The sequence below is a fragment of the Zingiber officinale genome, chromosome 3A, assembly GCF_018446385.1.
Source record: "Zingiber officinale cultivar Zhangliang chromosome 3A, Zo_v1.1, whole genome shotgun sequence".
NCBI lineage: Eukaryota > Viridiplantae > Streptophyta > Magnoliopsida > Zingiberales > Zingiberaceae > Zingiber > Zingiber officinale.
Genome location: NC_055990.1, coordinates 68,113,676 through 68,136,204, shown reverse-complemented (window position 1 = coordinate 68,136,204; position 22,529 = coordinate 68,113,676). Strand labels below are relative to the sequence as shown.

General features: G+C 37.4%; 1 protein-coding gene across 1 annotated transcript; it reads left to right on the top strand.

The window, feature by feature from the left end:
- The first annotated feature begins 13,016 nt into the window (after positions 1 to 13,016).
- On the top strand, positions 13,017 to 14,230 carry LOC122053811 (expansin-like B1). Its single transcript, XM_042615765.1, has 4 exons — positions 13,017 to 13,177; positions 13,259 to 13,365; positions 13,461 to 13,775; positions 13,877 to 14,230. The coding sequence occupies exons 1-4, from the start codon at positions 13,030 to 13,032 to the stop codon at positions 14,078 to 14,080; spliced, it is 774 nt and encodes a 257-aa protein (XP_042471699.1). The 5' UTR covers positions 13,017 to 13,029; the 3' UTR covers positions 14,081 to 14,230.
- The last annotated feature ends 8,299 nt before the right edge of the window (positions 14,231 to 22,529 follow it).

Genomic DNA, 22,529 nt, shown 5'->3' with positions numbered 1-22,529 from the left:
ATGTAGTAAACCTCTAGTTGTTGTATTGCTATGCCCGAACAGTTTCCCCCTTGCATTTCAGTTTTTGGTGAAATTCTCACTATCCAGCAAGCATGATCGGTTGTTTTCTTTCCCTTGCATTTTAGTTCTAGTGTTGTGGCATCTGTGCATTGCTCGTAGTAAGTGTTTGTAGAAGCATGAAGATTAATTCCACAAGCAAGAACAACCTTATAGTTAGCGTGTCAGATGTGGTTTCTTTGGTAAATTAATGAGTATGAATAGCTTTAGGTCAGCAATTCAATTTAGTTCTTTTTGCAAAGATTATTTAGCATGGACAACCGACCTTCTCTTTAGCTTTGAAGTTTTATTTTCCTTGCAAATCAGTGAGCTTGAATGGTCTATTTTAAAGCATGCAAATCTTAGATTTCTTTGTTATTGGACAGCATGTTCAGTTAGATGCAAATTTCTTATTTTCACAGCAAGTCTTAACAAATTGAACTCGTCCTATGCAACTCTAGAATTTATATGCACATATAGTGTTCTATAAAATCCTTTTAGGGATTTATGAGAAATTATGAGTAGAGAAAAGACCAAGGTCTAGTTAGAAAAGATAACAAGTAATTTAAAATAAGAGGATAGTACCTGACTTCCAAGGTTGTCGTTAAACAAATCCAGGTGATCAATTCCAAGGTCTTGGCCCTGGTAAGACCAAGGTCTTTACCCTCATAGGACTGGAGGCTCGCTACCTCAGTCTCTATTAGAGAGCGCGCATTTGGTACTAAGCCTGGGCCCAAGAAAGAGAAGAAGAAAGTTAAATATTAATTTCAAGTATAAGGCAATAAGTAAATGAAACAAGTATCACCTATGTTTAGAACCAGTAAAGTTTAGCTCTTATAATGCTAAGCATACAGTATTAGTTTTCATTTGCTTTCCTTATGAGTTTATTGAGCATGATTAGCTTTATTTCCAGCATGCAGATTTATTCTTGTATATCATGAGTATGCAGTTTATTTTAGTGCTTTGCTATTAGATGAGCATGAGTAGCTTTTATTTTTAGCATTTCAGTTTTAGCATCCTTTGTATCTTATGCACTTTCGAGTTTTTGTGAGATAGTTTAGTACTTACTAAGCGTTTCGCTTATAAATTTATTTTCCTCCTACTGCAGATAAAGGAAAAGCTAAAGTATAAAGAGGAAGGCGACAAGGAGGATGCGTGATGGATGTGTGTGATGTTGAACTATGGAAGCCTCAGGACTTGGTTAAGAAGTTGTTTGAGTCCTTCTTTAATGTTATTAGAGAAGTTGAGATTGTTAAAGAGTTGTTTCCTTTTTCTTATGTTGCTAATTGAGTCTATTTCGTATTGTTAGTTTGGTTGTTTCTCACTATTGGAGCTTTATTCATTTGCTATTGCTAGAATAGTTTGTTTTAAGTTGTTGTGTCTTATTACTGCGTGGTTGTGAAGTATATATACCAGCCGCATGTGGCTGATGGTTTATTTTGCATGTATTGATGATTGTTGTCACCAGTACAGGGGAGACTCTGCCGAAATTTTTCAGTAGGAACTTCTCTGGGGTCTTGATAAATTTAAGTGTTGCTATAATAGCATAAGTAACACTAGTAAGTAGAGTAATAGATAAGTAACGACCACCCATAGAGAGTAGCAAGGAAGGTGGGCCGTTACAACATCCATTCGATCTATCAATTGGTATTAGAGCCTCGTAAGTTTTGAAATAACTTAACCGTTTTTCAAAGCATTTTAAAACTTTTTCCTTTTCTTTTAGTATATTCTTTTTCTTCTTATCTTTATCTTTCAAGCACTACTAATCCCAAGACGAAAGTCTTGGAAATATTTTTCTTTTAAATCTTTTCTTGCAAGGATGTCGAACTCGTATAAAAAAGGTTATAGTATTGTCCGGCCTCCACTATTCAAAGGAGAAAATTTCAGTTATTGGAAGAATAGAATGGAGTGCTACTTAAAATCTAACATTGAACTTTGGTTCACAATCTTAAAAGGCTACACTCCCCCAACAAAAGACAGAACAACATTAGAACAAGAGGAATAGACTCTCCCAATGATCAAGAAGGCACAACTGAACTACAAAGCGATCAACACCATCCAGCGCGGGCTCACAATGGAGGAGTTGAATTGAGTCGGTCCCTACGACAATGCTAAAGAACTGTGGGACTCTCTAGTCAAACTGCACGAAGAAACCGACAAGTCCAAGGTAAATAAACGGGATTTGCTTTTAAATAATTTGTTTAATATTAAAATGTTTCCCGGAGAAACGGCTTCGCAACTCCATGCTTGACTGAAGGACATTCTCAATGGCCTCCACCTGATCGGGCATAATATTGAAAACCGCGACATGATAAGTTACGCTTTAAACGCTTTTCCGAGGAATGCTTTGTGGGCATCAATTGTAGATGCATACAAAGTTTCTAAGGACCTTTCAATTCTTAAGTTGGATGAATTATTTTGCGAATTGGAACTACACGAATAATCTAACATAAGCCATGTCGAGAAAGGAGTTGCTTTGTATGCAGGCCCGAGCAAGGAGACAAAATCAAAAATCAATATCGAGTCAGAAAGCGAGTAAGACTCTAACTCAACAAATAAAGAAGAATTAGTCAACATGGTTCGGAGACTTCTGACGAAGAAGAAATTCAGAAGAACTGCCAAAAAGACACCTCTCAATCAGACCCAAAACAAATCAGAAATGATTTGTTATGGATGCAACAAGAAGAGTCATTTCAAAAATGAATGCCCAAATCAGAAGGAAGAAAGGCCCAAATCGACAAGACGAAAGAAGGCCCTTCAAGCGACATGGGACGAAACTTCTTCCGACGAATCTGACACGGAGCAAACAAAGCATTCGAGCCATCTTGCATTTATGGCAAGAAACGAAGTTTCCGACTCTGAGTCCGATGAAGAGTACGAGTCTGAGATCGACCTCGATTCCGAGAGAAGCCCCGGATCGGAACATCCAAATATGATAACAATTTATTCCAAGTCTAATTTACTTAAAGTAGTTAAATGTTTGTTTAAAAAATTATCAAAATCTAACAAACAAAATAACTTGTTACTTAAGGAAATAGATAGCCTTAAGCAACAAGTTAACTTGAGTGATTCGACTAACCAAGTTCAAGTCGGAACCTCAACTCAAGTTGAAAAACTTGAGGAAGAGAATTTCAACTTGAAGGATCAAGTTGAGCAACTCAAGAAAACGTTGGAAAGGTTCGAACTGGGATCCAAATGTCTAAATATGGTACTTGGATCACAACGAGCCGTGTACAACAAATCAGGACTTGGTTACAATCCTAAACAAACAAACAAATCATATTTTTCATTAATTAGCCAAAATATTAGAAGTCAAGTCCAAGCATGAGTTCAAACAGAACATTTAGCCAAACCAATTAAAACAAACATCTACTTGGTCCCTAAGAGTCAAATTCATTACTTAGATAAACCTTATCTAAGCTATGACTCAGGGGGAGCAGCTAGAAAGATAATTCAACGAACATGATTAACCAAACTTATACACTTAGGATTAGGTTTACTTTATGCTTAGAACGGTTAGATAAAAAAGGTTTACCAAACCCTACAACATAGCATCGGAATGGATTGGGATGATAGTACGTCAAGGAAACTTTGTCAAAGGTATGTCTAGGCTGAATCTTATGTATTCTATCTGGTGCACTAGACTTAGTGAATCTGACCGAAGCTACCCTAGTTAAATATGACCTAGTTAGACCAAAATTTAGTATTAAGTTTTTTGAGCGAGAACAGTTTGGAAAGTCTTCAACAAGTGGTCCACCGTTGATACACAAGAATGCCATAAGCCTCGCCACTGAAGTGAAAGCTTATCCTTAGGAAGCTTGCTTGATTAACCCAAAGTTAATTTTGAATCTAACATGGGTTCAACAACCTTTTTCAATAATTCAATAATTTAAAATTATTTAAAATTATAAATAAATAAAAATAAAAATATATGACTAAAATTAAAATTATTTTAAAAATTAATTAAAATTATTTTAAAACTTAATTAAAATTATTTTAAAACCTAATTAAAATTATTTTAAAACCTAATTAAAATCTTTTTAAAACTTAATTAAAATTATTTTAAAACTTAATTAAAATTATTATAATCTTTTTAAAACATAATTAAAATATTTTTAAAACCTAATTAAAATTATTTTAAAACTTAATTAAAATATTTTTAAAACTTAATTAAAATTATTTTAAAATCTTTTTAAAACTTAATTAAAATTATTTTCAAACATAATTAAAATTATTAAAATATTTTTAAAACTTAATTAAAATATTTTTAAAACCTAATTAAAATTATTTTAAAACTTAATTAAAATCTTTTTAAAACTTAATTAAAATTATTTTAATACTTAATTAAAATTATTAAAATCTTTTTAAAACTTAATTAAAATTATTAAAATCTTTTTAAAACTTAATTAAAATCTTTTTAAGATCAAATTAAAATTATTTCAAAACTGAATTAAAATCTTTTTAAAACTTAATTAAAATTATTTAAAAACCTAATTAAAATTATTTTAAAACTTAATTAAAATTATTAAAATCTTTTTTAAAACCTAATTAAAATTATTTTAAAACCTAATTAAAATTATTTTAAAACTTAATTAAAATTATTAAAATCTTTTTAAAACTTAATTAAAATCTTTTTAAAACCTAATTAAATATATTTTAAAACTTAATTAAAATTATTAAAATCTTTTTAAAACTAAATTAAAATCTTTTTATAATCTAAATAAAATTATTAAAATCTTTTTAAAACTTAATTAAAATTATTTTAAAACTTAATTAAAATTATTTTAAAACTTAATTAAACTATTTTAAAAACCTAATTTTAAAACCTAATTAAAATTATTTTAAAACTTAATTAAACTATTTTAAAAATCTAATTAAAATTATTTTAAAACCTAATTAAAATTTTTTAAAACTTAATTAAAATATTTTTAAAACCTAATTAAAATTATTTTAAAACCTAATTAGAATTATTTTAAAACTTAATTAAAATTATTAAAATCTTTTTAAAACTTAATTAAAATATTTTTTAAAATCTAATTAAAATTATTTTAAAACTTAATTAAAATTATTTTAAAACTTAATTAAAATTATTTTAAAACTTAATTAAAATTATTTTAAAACTTAATCATTTTAAAACATAATTAAAATTATTTTAAAACTTAATTAAAATCTTTTTAAAAACTAATTAAAATTATTTTAAAACTTAATTAAAATCCTTTTAAAAACCTAATTAAAATTATTTTAAAACCTATTTAAAATTATTTTAAAACTTAATTAAAATAATTTTAAAACTTAATTAAAATCTTTTTGAAACCTAATTAAAATTATTTTAAAACCTAATTAAAATTATTTTAAAACCTAAAACTATTTTAAAAACTTAACTTAAAATTATTTTTAAAAAAAATAAATTAAAATAAAATAAAAATAAAAAAAATAAAAAAATATAAATATATATCGGTTGACCGAACATATTTTCAGGTCGACCGAACATATTTTCAGGTCAACCGAACGGACTTTGTTTTGAACCAGTCAATTTTATTAACGGATGAACAATAAATTCATCGGTTGATCGATCACCGTCTTCGGTCGACCGAATACTTTATGATCAACCGTTCACTCTGTGTTGGTGCACGAAAAATCATGCATCTTTAAGTTATCGGTCGACCGAACCCCTTGGATCGGCTATAGTACCTCGTTCAAGGTACACATGATTCATTGTCATATCCTTACAGCCTTCATAGCTTCCTTAGGAGTAGGTGTTGGGCATGGTGAGTTGATTGAGTTATCTGATTTTGACCTAATTGATGTTCGTCAAATGTCCTTGGCTGGGATTAAGACTAGTCCTCAGGGTTTGGTTTGCAAGCGTACTCATCCATATATGTTGCACCGGTCGAGGAAGCAGTGGATGCTGAGGACATTCCCATTGCTGTAGAGGAGCCATATATACCGCCATTAGCTATTGAGTATTCCCAGACTCCAGTCTTTGATGCCGCTCAGGCGACTTCATCTACAACCCCTCCTCCTTAGTTTCATGATCCATTCAGTCAGCTCTGAGACGATATTTTTGGTCGTTTCGACTCTATTCAGACGATGTTTCAGGACCAGCTAGCAGATTTTCGTCAGGATATTACTAGAAGAGTAGAGACGTTGGAGGCGCAGCAGACTAGGATGTTTGGCTATTTTCATGCTTCCCATGATCCTCCACCTCCTGATACCTGACTCTTTATATTTACTTCTGAATTAGTGTGTGCTATCAGATTTATGTATATTTGGACCATGTACTAGTAATTTCTATTTCTGGTCACTCATTTTTGCATAACTGTTGGTTGTGTTTTATAGAATAGGTTTTTTAAAATGTTTTCAAAATATTACTTAGTAATTTGCAAAAATATATTTTTGTAAAAATTCCCTTTTAAAATTTTGGTTTTCAAAATATTTTCATTTATTCGGAGTAGCCTAGGTACTACCGTAGAATTACATGATCCTATAGTTCTAGGAGCCAGCATCACAAGCACAGTAGGATCCCTGGTTAGATAATTTAGAATGGGTGAGATGTTTAGGACCTAACCTAAGATTTCAGATACTTTTGTCAATGCATCGTTATAAATCTGGGCTTTAAACAACATACATGAATCAATTTGAGTTGACTCACTAGTAACAACCTAGTCAGTCCACGTGACTCAAATTGACCAACCTCAGTAAAATTGCTATTATCTTGTGATAGTTAGCCTTGAACAACGGTTGGACATTTCATCATAAGGACTCTTTCTCCTTAGTTTTTACCCATGATTGGACTTTTAGGTTATTATCGGATTTAGGGGAGCCTCTAACTAAAATTTAAATAATCTACAAATTTTTCTTTTTAATTTCTTTTCAAAATTACTTAGTAATTTTTTCAATATTAAAGAAATTTTTAACTAAGTTGAAAATTTTCAAACTTTTATACTTCTCAAATATCAACTAATCACACTAACCGTAATTTTTGTTTTATCTTTAATAGAATTTAACTTCAAATTGTTTTCTTTAACTTCAAAAATCTTTTATGATTTTTTATGTAATTTTCAAACTCAGTGTATATTTTCAAAATCTATGCTTCTCTTACTTTCAAAATTTACTTTTAGATTAAACTTTTTAGCTTCATTCATTTTAACTTTGCTACATTTTTGCTCTATTTTACAAATTTTACTTTCTGTTTCAATATTTTCAAAGTTTTCTCTTTAATAAACTTATTATAATTTTTTTTTAAAAAACTTTGACTTTATGTAATCAAATGTTTTTTTTATACATTCTTACTTATTGGTTTGGTGGTCTTCCCCTATTTGTTGATGTGTGTCAAAGGGGGAGAGATAGTGAATTCAGGGAGAATTGTTAAACTCAGAGGGAGAGTTAAAAATTAAAATTGCTTGTTTATTTAATTTTTACATATTTTAACTTAACCTTGAACCTTGGTTGTCAAACATCAAAAAGGGGGAGATTGTTGGTGCAAGTTGTACCAGAATCAAACCTAATTTTTGATGTTGTCAAAGGTTCAAGTTAAGTCTTGTTGTGATCTAACAAGTTGACTGAGTGTGCAGGTTGTTTACTCAACCAGAAAAGACCTAGCTGGAGGCTAGGCAGGAGAAATCTTAGCATATCATGGAACCCAGGTGCAAGTCCAAGTGGGTCGAGGGGATCCGAAGTTTGGCGATGCGATCGAGAGGTTTGGAGGACCGAAGATCAAAGAAAAAGTCCTGGCGAGCAAATCAAAGCTAAGTGAAAAGTCCAAACTAGATCTGGAGGATCTAAGTTTGGCAGGTAGGTTGAAGTAAACAACTGGAGGAGTGATAGTGAGGTCGGGTTCCAGAAGGAAACAACCTTAGGTCGCTGATCCAACTGAAGAAACCGAGAAGGTTGCCAAGTTGAGATCAAGACAGTTCTACTGTCTTTTATATTACTCATGCATTATAATATTATTGTGCTAACATTTGTTTTGCAGAATGTTTTGCCTAACACTGTTTTGTAGGTCCGACTGGATTGGTCGACCGAACCGCTAGATCGGTCGACCGAATAAGGCAAAATCAATACAGTATTCAGATCAAGTCAGAACATATCAGAATCTGATCAAACATTGATCGGTTGACCGAACAGTAAGATCGGTTGACCGAACCGTGGTGACTCAGCACAAGACAGTTCATCAGCATCGATCAGAAGGAAATGGAAAAAGGCCAGATCGGTCGACCGAACCAATCAACAATAAATGCAGCATTAAAAGAGGATCTCAGCAATCTGTGACGAACAGAGAAAGAATCTGTTCGATCGACCGAAAAGCATGATCGGTCGACCGAACCCTTAAAGATAAGTAAATGCAAAAGATCGAGCTAGCGTCAGACTCCAGCCAGGAAGGAAGGGAACGAGTTCGGTCGACCGAACAGAGGGATCGATCGATCGATCGATCGAACGACATTAACACTTATAAAATGGAGCTCGAGGACTAAGGCTCGGCAATACTCTTTGATTGACTCAAGTTCTGTTATGTAAGCAACCCGTACTACAAGTCTTCATCATCTCAGCAAGCCACACCATCCGGGAGTGCCAACCAAAGCTTAAACTGCACTACTTGTCGGTATCTTTTATTTATAAGTTTGCATTGTAATTTACTTAAGCAAGATAGTAGGTTGTTACTATCTTATTCATTTGTACGATCTCTTTCTTTCAGAGGATTTCAGAAATAAGGGTTATAGTGATTTGCCCATCAGTGCAATCAAGGATCGCGGGCCTTCGAGTAAGAGTCGACTCCAAACGAAGTAAACAAACTTGTATCTTTTTATTTTCCGCTGCATAACTCTGTTTTTAAAAGGCTAAAGAAAAAGCTTTTAAAGGACGCGATATTCACCCCCCCCCCCCCCTTCTATCGCATCCATCCGATCTATCAGCATCTGTAGGCGTTATCTGCGCAGGGGGGCAGGGACATGAGCCATTAACAAAACCCAGTAAGTCATATCCGAATAGAAGAAACATGAACTACAAGCGCCAGGCAGAGTAATTATAGGTGGTGAGTTTCAACAGTGCTTGAGCATTGACGTTGAGAAACACAAGGGCGGAAGGTGAATCAGGAGTATTTGCGAGAGATAGTCAGCAAGTGATGTCGTTGGTGGCAGCCATTGTAGAAAGCGGCTGGTGGATATCGTGGAGAAAAGAAAAAACGATTGTTGTTAAGCTTAGCGTTTTGATATCATGTTGACGATAGAATTCATACACTTTATTAATGATAATATGTGGTATATAAATATCATTACAATGTGAAAAATAGGAAAACATATAAAATATTATAAAATAAATAAATATTCCCTAATAATAATTATTCTCTAATAATTAGAAAATAAATAAGTATTTCCTAATATTCATTTGGATTGCATGTGTTTTCTTTAATTTCATTGTGTAGTTTAGAGAATTTGCATAACTATCTTTAGCCTTAGCATCTCAAACCCAAAACTCCCATTTACAAACAATTTATTTTTAAAATTATCACTTATCACTGTATTCCTCATAGACGATCCAAGATATCATATATTGCAATAGTTCGGGGGTTTGGTAATTCGAATTATAATCGTAATACGAGAGCAGCCATTAGGGTTCAAGCTTTCATCTTCTTCCACACGGAGCTCTCCCTCCATTCTATCCTCTATCCATGAAGCACTTGACCTCGACTAGGAGAGGTGCTACCATCTCCAACTGTCTCTATCTCATTGATACCTCAAGAAAGGGGGTTCCCTTCCTCATCAAGGGAAGTATCTTCATCCTCATCCTAGTTGGGAAGGTTCTCGAATGCATTTGATTTAATTTAATTTCCCTTATACTTGTGACTTTAGTCAATGCATTTCAATTAATTTAATTTCTGTGAATGCTTTAAGTTTTTTTGTTGTTCATTGCATGTTATATTAGATTAGGATGCATTACTCTATGCTTTCGTTAATTTTGTTGTGATCGTAGTTTAGAGAATTTGCATTATTGTCTTTAGCCTTAGCATCTCAAACCCAAACACCCCATTTACAAACAACTTAATTTTAAAATTATCACTTAACATTGTATTTCTTGATAGACGATCCGAGATATCATATATACTGCACTAGTTCGGGGGTTTGATAATTTAAATTATAATCATAGTATGACATACTCATTATCACCTACCAATATTGATTTAATTATGGTGCAAAATAATGCATTTTTGTTTGACTTCTATCACACACACAAAGAAAAAAAAAATCCAATTGAGACTCGATCCATTGTTAAGTCTACTTTCCCTCTTCAGAAGGCTTATCATTTCATAGTTTGTCTTTCCATCTACGTGGATAAAGAAACCCTTAGTGACCAAACATGGAAGTGGATCGAGGAATAAAATTGATGCGATTCTCATCTAAAGAAATCAGCGTACGTCTAGGCAAGCGAGTCCTTGCTCTTTTCATCTATATAAAATCTGAAGCTAAGGGTTCCTTCTATAGGCCTCTAGTGCTCAAGTCAAATAATATGATCAAATAAGACTCATAGTTGCTAACTAACTTCATCTTAGATAGGTAATTTACTTGGCTTTTAATATATAGGAAGGTATATTTTAAGTGTCATTTTGTCAAGCAACTTACATGATCAACCTATATCGAGCCACTAGGTAAGGATCCTTCTACTTAAGTTATATTATTGTCCTTTCGGTCCCTATTTTTTGAGATATGAAAAAAAGGAGAAAAATAAAAGAACAATAATAGTCAATAGAATACATTACTTTAGTATCCATCTAAAGAATATGAAATCATGGGGAAGAAACTTAGTTTGGGATTGAAAGTAAAGAGTACTAAAAGATTATGACAACAAATACAAGATGGCTTTGTCAATGGTTCCAACAAGAACAAAACACAGATTCAAAGTCTTCGAGGAGAGTCATTTTCGAACTTGGTAGAATGCTCCACTCAAGAAAATTTGGTGAGGGAATGAATTACCAATTTTCCATGCATCTCTCACCTTTAGTGAAAATAATAATTATAAAGATAAAAAATTCTACCAAACTATGGTTTGATCATCATATGAGTAATCAATTAGCCAAAAAAAAAAACATGCACATACTCATTCAAGAATAGATCAACAAAATGCCACGATCGGTGTAAAAATATCTCGTTAGTTGTCTGATCTCTCTTATGAAAAAGATCTTTGTGTTAGAGTAAATGTCCCTGTGATTTTCCTCCTTCTAGAATATAGTAGGGTTATCTTAGAGGGGCTATTAAAGTGATGACTTTATCTTTTTTGCTAAAAAATAGTGCAACAAAAAATAAAATGTACCTCTCCATCTAAGGAATATAAAATCATAAAACAAATAGTTTGGGATTGGAAAGTAAAGACTAAAATTATAACATAAAAAAAATGGCAGCAAACACTAGAGGTTTACCAATACCATTGTACCAAGCATTTCAAGAAGAATAAAACACAAACAAAAAATTCAAAGGTTTTTGGAGGGTGTGGGTCATTTTCTAACTTGGTTGAATGCTCCACTTAGAAAATTTTGGTCAGAATGAGTTATCCATTTTTATGTACGCCTCACCTTTATCAAAAATAACAATAATAAATAAATAAAACAACAATGTATAACTACATTCTGATCCACTTGTCATAAATATAATAATGTAATAAAATTTATTCCCGGGATTATTGTATTGTAATAGGATATTTAAATTATCACTCAGGTATTTATAGTTCGATCCCCAACTATGATTTATTTGTAAGAATTTTTCCTCCAAATGGAGGGCGTAATCAAAGAATGCTAAGTTTTTAAGCTGGTCGTCATGTGCATTTTTTGATTTATCCTGATGATTAGTGAGAAATTTTCATGGGGTCAGACCGATCATATCAGAGATAGTCAATGAGACTAACTGAGATTATCATTTTTTTCATTAATATAACAAAACTTGCCCCTAAAATGTAATTTAGTTGGCATCTAAATGATAGACTTGTATTAATGGGCAAAGATTCAATTCCCCCGACGGCAAATAATCCTCCCATTTAGGAGACAGTTCAATACTTAATTTACCTCTAGGTATGCACCATGGGGCGACAATGAGAGGTGCATAAATAATGCAACAAAACTTTTTCCGCAACCCTTTCATTCATAATTTATCAAGTCTTGTTCTTCTTTTTTTTTTAAAAAAAGGTAACTCTGGTTGTAGTTGTTCAAAGCATAGTTAAATTCCGTGGTGGCAACAATGGCATGACTGTACTAGCAATGAAGTGTTGTGCTCTGTTTATCTTCTTCAGACGAATTATGCTAACCATGATAATTCAAATATCTCCAGAGTCAAACTCTTTATGATTGCCACAACAATCTGTCAAACTCGATCAGCCTTGTTATTTACAAACATCTTAGATGAATTTAAGTTGTCAAATGCTGAGCAGAATCTTTGTTCCTTGGGTTGGGTGTTCACCTGCCAAACCACATCCACCTAACTTGGACAGTTGGAACTAGAGAAATTACAGAGAAAGTTATACGAAAAAGCTCAGGATTGTGAGCTTCCTCATTCCTTCCTCATCAATGGATGCTAAAATCCTTGCGACCCCAGTCACACAAAGTTAGAATAGAGTTCCAAATGAATTTGAATATGACTTTCGTCTTTTCTTCCTCATCAGTGAATTCAACAAGTTGACGCCAATGGAGATGCCAGTGGTGAGATCTGTATCTGCAAAAAGTTGTTCCATGTCAAGCACGCAGTTGCATGCTTTAATTTCCTCTTCAGAATTTTCAACCTAGAGTTGGTGCACAAGCACCAAAGCATTTTGTTTTCCTGCTTCAATTTCATTACAGATTTATCAAGTGAAAGATGGCTTCTTTATAAGTACATTTGACCTTGTTCTTTCCATTCCAGCCAGTTAAAAAGTCAAATTCTTGAATTTCTGAATAGTTTCTAACTTAATCACTATAAATTCTCATAATCAGTTTCATCTGTTTCCTGCCTCTTCCTCCTCCCTCTGACTCCATTAATGGCTCGCTCTATTTCAAAGAGGCTGCTGCTGCCCTTCATCTTGCTCCTTTTCCGATCCACAGCAACAGCAGACGACACCTGCATTGATTGCTTTACCCAGTCAAGAGCAGCTTACTACCCGAACTCCGATCAACAAGGGACAGAGAGTAAGATCTACACACCTTCATGAATAAATCCTACTGGTCTTTATTTGTTTTCCCATCATCACGCTGAGAAAATATTTGTAGCTGGGGCATGCGAGTACGGCCAGTTTGGAGCCACACTAAATGGCGGCGACGTCTCTGCTGCGTCTAAACTGTACAGAAACGGTGTAGGCTGCGGTGCATGCTACCAGGTGAACCCACAGTACCGTCTGATAGATTGCTTGCTTACGAATCCATGGCAATTTTCTAACTACTGAATGATCACTTATAATTCCACACTCACTAGGTACGATGCACCGATGCTGCACACTGCTCAAACAACGGCGTCACGATCGTGATCACAGACTCAGGGGCGAGCGACAACACTGACTTCATTCTCAGCCAGCGCGCCTTCACGAAGATGGGCCAGAACGCGGATGCCGGCGCCTCTCTTATGTCACGCGGTGCGGTCGGCGTCGAGTATCGCAGGGTCTCTTGCAGCTACCCAAGCAGGAACATCACATTCAGGATGGACCAGAGCAGCAACAACCCCTACTACTTCGCCTTCCAAATATGGTATCAGCAAGGAAACAAGGACGTAACTGCTGTTCAGCTGTGTGAGGTACGTACATTACGTCGATCCTAATGGTACGTAGTCGCAGTGGCCAGTGGCTCTGCATGCATGGTACGTTGTTCTAAGTTGGGTGTTTCGGTGTAGTGCAGACTGAAAACTTGACGTGCAAGATTTTAGAGAGAAGCCATGGAGCAGTGTGGGCGACAGCGTCTCCACCAAGAGGGCCCCTGTCTGTGAGGATGCTGCTGAGTGGAGGTGACGACGGAGATGAGAGTTGGGTGGTGCCTCCCAATGACATACCCGAGGACTGGACTGCTGGGAGCGCGTATGATTCTGGGATACAAGTGCAGTAGCAGCTAGTTAGAAATATTGTATTGGTTTGGTTTCGTAGCTAGAGAGGAATAAACATTAATTACTTCGTCTGAATAATTAAATGAAAAGATTCTAGAAAAATTAAATTGATAGGTCTATTTTTACCAGAATTTGATTAATGTATCTTATAATTTTTTGATCCTGACATCATTTTATATAATATAATTTGGTATTTAATAATGTTTTAGTTAAAATTTATTCACGTGTACCTAAATACATAATTTATATTAAAGGTGAAAATTTATTTTGCATTATCTCCTAATCCCTTCCTTAAATTTAAATTTTATAAATAATACTAAAAACTAAATAATAATAATAATAATAATATAAAATAATAAAAATTTAATATAGCTGTAATGTGTAATAAAAAAATCATCGTATAAATTTAATAATATAGATAATTTATTTTAAATTTTAAAGATATTATGATATCTTTTTTATTAAAAAAATAAATAAATAAACTGTTGCACGATTTCCCCTTGGTGTCAAACCTCCCTCAACCCCAATTGCCCATGCCGCCTCGACTAATTCATGCCTTGGGAGTCACTTCTCCTGCTCCTTCACCTCTGACTATCGTCCTTGCTCCCCACTCTCCTTCTCCACTGATCTCGTCCGGAAGCTGAGTCGGATGAAGGCGGGTCTTGTTGTGCGAAAAGTTGACGGAAAGTAGTTGAAGTGTTGAATCTACCTAGTACCCCTACCCCGTGGGAAGGTTCACACGGGCGGTTTACGGCTAGAGACGATCAGGACGATGACGCTTTCGTCCTGCGCACACTCAGACGAATCCACTAGTCGTTAGAGACCAGAAACCAGGGAAAAAGTCCTCGGGTCAGGCCCTCCGACGCTCAAGTTAGGTACTTTTTCTCCAGAAAATGCAGAGAAAGGACGAAAAGTAGAGACCAGTGAGAAATGACGAGTGAGCGTACCTACATAAGGGACAAGACATCCCTTTTTATACTGCAACGGAAATTTCTGGGTCTGACGGGTGTCAGGGAATGTCGGTTGTCAGGCTTTGTCTGGAGGTGATTGACACGTGGCTTTTCTTGATAGGTTGACGGTAAAACCGAAGGTGTATTGAGCCCCGATTGTTGGCATATTCCCTGACATCTTGATTATTCTCTCTAACAAGCAGATACGATTCCTTAGCTGATTTGTCCTGTAGTGTCTGACCGATGAGCCTGCGTTCCGAGATCTGGGCTTGCCCTACTTTTATACACTATTACCCTTGACTTGTATGCCCCGATCTGTGTTAAACTTGTATCCAAATCTGCCTTTGTCATCTACTATCTCTGACCTGCACATCTCAATCTGCACCCTGGGTCTGTATCCAGACTTCTACTCCTTGACTTAGATGTCTCGACCTGTACGTTGGGTCTGTATCAGACCTCTGATCCTTGGCTTGAATGTCCAGACCTGCACGCTGGGTCTGTAGGCAGACCTCTGATCCTTGACTTGGATGTCTCGACCTGCACGCTGGGTCTATAAGCATATATGTGATCCTTGGCTTGGATGTCCCGACCTGCACGCTGGGTCTGTAAGCAGACCTCTGATCCTTGGCTTGGATGTCCCGACCTGCACGCTGGGGCTGTAAGCAGGCCTCTGATTCTTGGTTTGGATGTCCCGACCTGTACGTCAGGTCTGTAAGCAGACCAGTGATCCTTGGCTTAGATGTCCCGACGTGCACGCTGGGTCTGTAAGCAGACCTCTGATCCTTGGCTTGGATGTCCCGACCTGCACGCTGGGTCTGTAGGCAGACCTCTGATCCTTGACTTAGATGTCCCGACCTATACGCTGGGTCTGTAGGCAGACCTCTGATCCTTGACTTGAATGTCCCGACCTGCATGCTGGGTCTGTAAGCAGACCTCTGATCCTTGGCTTGAATGTCCCGACCTGCCCGTTGGGTCTATGCCAGACCTCTTGGTTTGTAGTCTCCGCCCTTAGCTATACCTGGCCCGCGAGCCCGTTTATTATTCACTGTCAGGGCTGGTCTTATAATCCCCTCCTTTGACCGCCCTGTTCGTTGAGACTTTGACTTTGGCCACGTAAGCTAGACTTTTGACCTCCCTGCTGTCCATGTCAACCTGGCTGCTGACCGGCCACGGCGTCCTGACTTCTGACCTCCTTGACCTCCACGTCTGCTTGACTGCTAACCGGCCACGGAGGCTTGACTTTTGACCCTCTTGACCTCCACGTCTGCTTGACTGCTGACAGGCCACGGAGGCTTGACTTTTGACCTTTCTGACCTCCACGTCTGCTTGACTGCTGACCGACCACGAAGGATTGACTTTTGACCTTCCTGACCTCCACGTCAGCTTGACTTCTGACCCTCTTGCGGCCTTGACTCCTAACCACATCATCCTATCAACCCCACAAAACACGCATCGTATCACAAGCCTCCCCCTCAAGTCTAGTCGAAGGAGGCTCTAGTCCGACTGACTAGACCGTCGTCCTTATGTTAGCTGACCTGGGCTCCCGCACCCTTTGCTGCCCTGTCTCCCCTCTACAACTTGGGGAATATCCTGTCCTCGTAGGATAGGTACTATCTCCTGTGCTCATGCTGACTCCTCAACTTCCGAGCGCGCTTTCTGTTGGGATGTATACTAAAAGCCTAGCTTTTGGTATAAACATTTATTTAGAAATATGAATTACATTGGTCAAATGTCTACATTTATGATAAATGTAGTTGTTCAATTAATTTATATTGTAGATAACATGGTGTGTGGTGTCACACACAGAAGATCATGTCACGCCCCCAGAGGAGTCCCTGTCCGAGAAAATTTCGGCAGCACCTCCCCTGTACGGCGGACAATCAAAAAATTCTACAAGCACTAAATACTCAGCCACAGGCGGCTGGAATCATAACTGTAAATAAAAAAACATACACACGCAGTTTATATGTAAAATCAGCCTCTGGCTGTCACAACCACGCAGTTGATAATAGCAACATAAAATAAATATACTCTGACTCGAAATCCACCCTACTCCACTACACTCGTAAAGCTCAAAACCGACGAACTCACCTCTTCTGCCGTCCAGGCAGGTACGTAGTAGAATAGAATCCAAAAATCACATCGAGAGTTCATCAAACAAAAATAATCCATACACATTCCATAAATAAAGATCCAAAACCAGAATAAGACAACGTTCTATATGGAAAAAGCAAAAATATCAATAAGACTCAAACCAGCAGAGAACTGGCTCTACGTGCTGATGGGGGGGGGGGGCCAGCGACTGGAACTGCTCCGGACAGCCTCAACCTGAAAATAATCAATAATGGAGGCGGGGTGAGTCCAAAACTCAACAGGTACAACTGATATGCATAATAAAACAAATAACATACAACACTAATCATGCGTACAGTCTCCTGAATATAATGAGGATAAATGCAACTGAAATGAAATCAGAAGATAACTGTACTGACCGGGATCAAGTATAAAAATAACTGGTCGTCAGACCGAGTGAGTCATAGTCCTGTATGCATGTCAGTCAAATGCATCCATACAAATGCAGCAAGTAAATACAGCAATCACAAACAATAAATGCAATATGTGCATATGATCACCATGCACCCTGACATCACTGCTCCTGCAGCGTGATCGAGTGAATGGGATGCTGTCGGAGTACTCTTGTCCTCTGACCCCAAATCATAAATGAGGGAGCTCAATGCTCTCATCTCCCGCTGCACAATGACGGGGAGGAAATCTCTACCGGCTACCACGCTGTCTCCTGACTAACGGAGCCAAACAGAGTCCACCATCTGCCGGCTACCACGCTGCTATCCTAAATGCCAACGGAGCCAAACAGAGCGGAACTGACTGCCGGCTACCACGCTGAGTCACCTGACCAACGGAGCCAAACAGCAGAACCGCCACACTCCAGCCAGATATACAACTAATCGTGATGCATGACATGTAACTGACGATGGGCTCAACCATAGTAGAGCCGACAATCGTACAGCATGCAATCATGATGCATGACACTAAAACATGGCATGGTCCATATAAATAAATACAAGTGTGTACCACTGAAAGATGTGTCAAATAAATGGTACACAACCAAATAGGGCATCAAACAAACCCTAAGTCTAGAACATAGCATATCATGTGGTTGGGTCACTACTCAAACATATATGATCATATAGATAATATGCAGAGCAGAATAAATAAACAAACAACATGCTATAATCATGTAGTGACCAACCGAAACAAAGAGTAACACAATTATTGTTATTTGTTAAACAATTTATCATGCATATCAAAGACATAAGTCAAAGTACCCGCCTCCGAAAATAGAAAGGTCTGATCTGACTCCGAGATACTCGTCTCGCGTCAAAGTCCTGTGTCACATATAAATAAATATATTTTATTTAGCTACAATTTACATAAATAGCTAAACAAAATTCCTAAAACTATTTAGGGCAAAACCCTAAACCAAAAACACATAAACATAAACCTAATTTTATTACACATGTACAACTAATTACGAAATCCATTTTCTACACCTCACCTCAATTCACTGCCTCTTGTTGATCAACAACAAGGATCGTGGCTGCAGGACACAGGATGGCTGCTGGACTAAAAATACTCCACAACAAGACCCCCTGCTGGAAACTTCACTGTCAGAATTCAAGGAGAGGAGATTCACTGATTAACCAGACAACCAATCATCTAAAATTAGTGAATCGTTGAACTCCAAAGAAGGAATACCACTCACTGCTTCCTCTCAAATCTCGTGATCTTGATCCACATCAAGAGGATCAAGAACAGAGTGAAGACTACTGCCAAACAAACCTAACTCCAACAACTTACCTCCAAGATCGACTAGGGCACACAACTGGAGGTTTGGGCAGAGACAGCGACGTTGAGGTGTGAAACCGATGAAGAAGTCGGAGATTAGGGCACGGTTTCTGATTAGAAGAGATGGTGCTTGGTCGGGGTGCTCTGCCGTGCGGAGAAAACCGAAGAAGAGAAGGAACCGCGGGTCAGCCAGGGCTAGGGCAGAGGATGGATCGCCGGCAATGGCTTGCGCTCGCCGGCGCTTGGGCAGGGCCGGAGGAGAAGAGAAGAGACTCGGGAGAGGAGGAAGAAGGACTCGTGCGGCGCCGGTTAGGGCACAGAAACGCACAGAGGAGAATGGCACGCGGCTTCGGCGGGGAAAGAAAAAAAAAAGAAAACAAATAAAGAATTTAAAAGAAAAAGGAAATGAAATTATAAACATTTCCTCGCTTAAATGGATCGCCTAAACAGGCTTTTCCCTGGCCCCATTTTCATCCCCGTTAACTCGTTCGTACGAGCTCCAAAAAATTCCCGAAAAATCTCCAAAAATTCCGAAAAATTCCCTTATTAATAATCGTCATTTTTTCGGTATTTTACATTCTCCCCCACTAATAAAAATTTGGTCCCCAAATTTCAGTATCTACCATCAGCAAGTACTAATAACAGATAATAATAATAAATGCTGAACGGTAAATAAACTCACATACCTCAAGTGAAAAGATGGGGATATCGAGCTCGGATAGTATCCTCGAGCTCCCAGGTAACCTCCTTATCCGAATGATGTTGTCATACGACTTTAACCAGTCGGATTGTCTTGTTCCACAACTGACGCTCCTTCCGGTCCAAACTTCGTACCGGAACCTCCTCATAAGTGACGTCAGACTGAACTGGAACTGAGACATCTATCAACACATATATCAGATTGGGTACGTATCTCCTCAGCGTAGATGCGTGGAATACGGCGTGAACGCCTGCCAAGGACGGCAATAGTGCCAACCGATAAGCTACTACTCCCAATCCTTTCCGAGATCTGGAAAGGTCCAATGTATCGCGGAGCTAGCTTACCTCTTAGACCAATCTCTTCACCCCTTTCGTGGGTGAAACTCGTAGAAATACCTGGTCGCAAATGGAGAACTCTAAGGGTCTCCGACTCCGGCCAGCATAACACTTCTGGCAGTCTTATGCCTCTGACATCCTCTGTCTGATAATATGGACCAACTCTGCATCATGCTGAGCTCTATGAGGTCCCAGCAACTGGGCCTCAGGGATTCTCGTCCTGATCGACAACTGAGCAACTATGGTAACAAGAATACCCTGCTCTGTCTGTCCCTGCTCCTCAAGGTCTAACTCAGAGAAACCCTGAATCAAATCTGTGACCACAACTCGGTGGCAAGCTAAAGTCCCTCTAGACTTCTGGCTAAGTGCATCGACAACCACATTAGCTTTTCCCAGGTGATAGCTAATGGTACAATCATAATCCTTCAGAAATTCCATCTATCTCCTCGGTCGAAGATTAAATTCCTTCTGAGTGAACAGATATTTGAGACTCTGATGGTCAGTGAGAATCTCAATGTAATATTATACAGGTAATGCCGCCAAATCCTTAGGGCAAACATAATAGCGGCCAACTTCAGATCATGAACTGGGTATTTCTTCTCATGCTCCATCAACTATCGATAAGCATATACAAACGCTCTACCGTGCTACCTCAGAACAGCACCCATACCCTGTAGAGACGCGTCGGTTTAGAGAATAAATTCATCCTCTTTCGAAGGTAAAAACCAAAAATCAAAGCCGACACTAGTCTCCGCTTCAACTCCTAGAAGCTGGTCTTGCAATCCTCAGTCCAAGTAAACTTCACGCCTTTCATGGTTACGCGTGAAAGTAGCATAGCTATGCGGAAGCAACCCTCGACGAAAGGTCTATAATATCCTGCGAGTCACAAAAGACTGCGGATCTCCTACACTGATTTCGGCTGCTCCCAACGGTAACAACCTCTATCTCCTGTGGAACCACGGTATACTCCTACTGGTGACCGTGTGTCTCAAACATCTCATAGGAGACAACTAAATCAGCACTACTGATAATCACATATAGATGTTCTCATCGAAACATCTCTAGATCTATGCAAAGGTGATGTGCGTGACTCACCGAGGATCCGAATTAGATCACAACATCGTCCATAAAGACAATGGAAACCGATCCAATCATCCTCGATATACCAGGATCATCGAGTCCCTGAAAATATCTAAGGCACTGAAAGCCTATAGGGCAAAACCAAGACGCATAATGTTCGTATCACAGACATTCCTATACATAAGATCTACGATAATAAGTCGAAAAATCTGATCATCAATAACATAAATCACTAAAGAATAAATCTTCCAGTGTGAGAGCAACGCTCCATCACAGAAACATCACATATGTGGGAGCAACGCTCTACCACAAATAGTCTGAAATATGTATCGCAATAAATATAGGAGCTATGCTCCACTACCAGTAATCCGTAATATGTGGGAGCAATGCTCCACCACAAAACAATACATAAGTGCCCCAAGGCACCTAACTATCTAGCTAGAGACTGTACAAGATTTCTCTACCACAAATCACTGTGGTTAACCTAGGCTATAACAACCTAGTAAACTAATCAAATCCATCATCATCTCTATCAGCATCCTAGTGGGTCATCCACTGATAGTAGAACTAGTTGATGAGTTAATCCAACAGATGACATAACGTAGTCACTCCACATTCTGTATTAAGCATAAGTAGAATCATCATGCTGCTACCAATATAAACCTAGCACACGTGCTCACACAACATATGTATGATCGACATAATCCTTCAGTTAATACACACCAAACATACTCTCATCATAGGTATAAATCATCGTGATATCTCCAACAATGCATACCGAACCCGTGTGCAAAATCATCATAGATCAAGTCAACAATACACCTCAAATAATACTCACATAACATGTAGTATAACCATCATATACTTCCAATAAAGCATACTAAATCCAGGTGTGCTCACAAATCAAACATAATCAAAAAGATACTTCAGATACCACGCCAAACACATATGTACGTATCATAACTCAAATTAAATCAACAAAATGCCTCCATCAAAACACCACCGAGGTACTTATACTACAACTCGGATTTAATCGACAAGATGTCTTCAATAATACATTCAGATACATACACCAAACTACATATCTATGATCCACAAGAAACCTTCAATCATATCAGAACATGGATACATATACTACTTGCAAAATGGACAGTCTACCACAGGACTCCTACAACACATAACAACCATAATTTGCATGCAACATAGACATGCAAAATCAGCATACCAGCTCAATCAAAGACCAACCTTATACTACCAACACTCATGGGTTACGGGTATATCTAAACCAAATTCATGCATATGTATCAAGCATGAATACATCAATCAAAAGCAACCCAAAATAGAGCAGCCTAATCATCCAATAACAACCCTGCTCTAGGTTCAAAGGAACCAGTATCGAACAAGGAAGATATACACACCATCGTATAACATTGCAAGTCAATGTCATACACTACCAAGACCATATCTAATGGGAAAAATTTTATCATCATAAATCCAAAGGTACTCTCCCAGTATACAC

Coding starts and splice junctions, on each gene's coding strand:
- LOC122053811 (XM_042615765.1), top strand. CDS start 13,030: ATGGCTCGCTCTATTTCAAAGAGGCTGCTGCTGCCCTTCATCTTGCTC. Junction 13,366..13,460: donor GCTGCGGTGCATGCTACCAG/GTGAACCCACAG, acceptor CACACTCACTAG/GTACGATGCACCGATGCTGC. Junction 13,776..13,876: donor CTGCTGTTCAGCTGTGTGAG/GTACGTACATTA, acceptor GGTGTAGTGCAG/ACTGAAAACTTGACGTGCAA.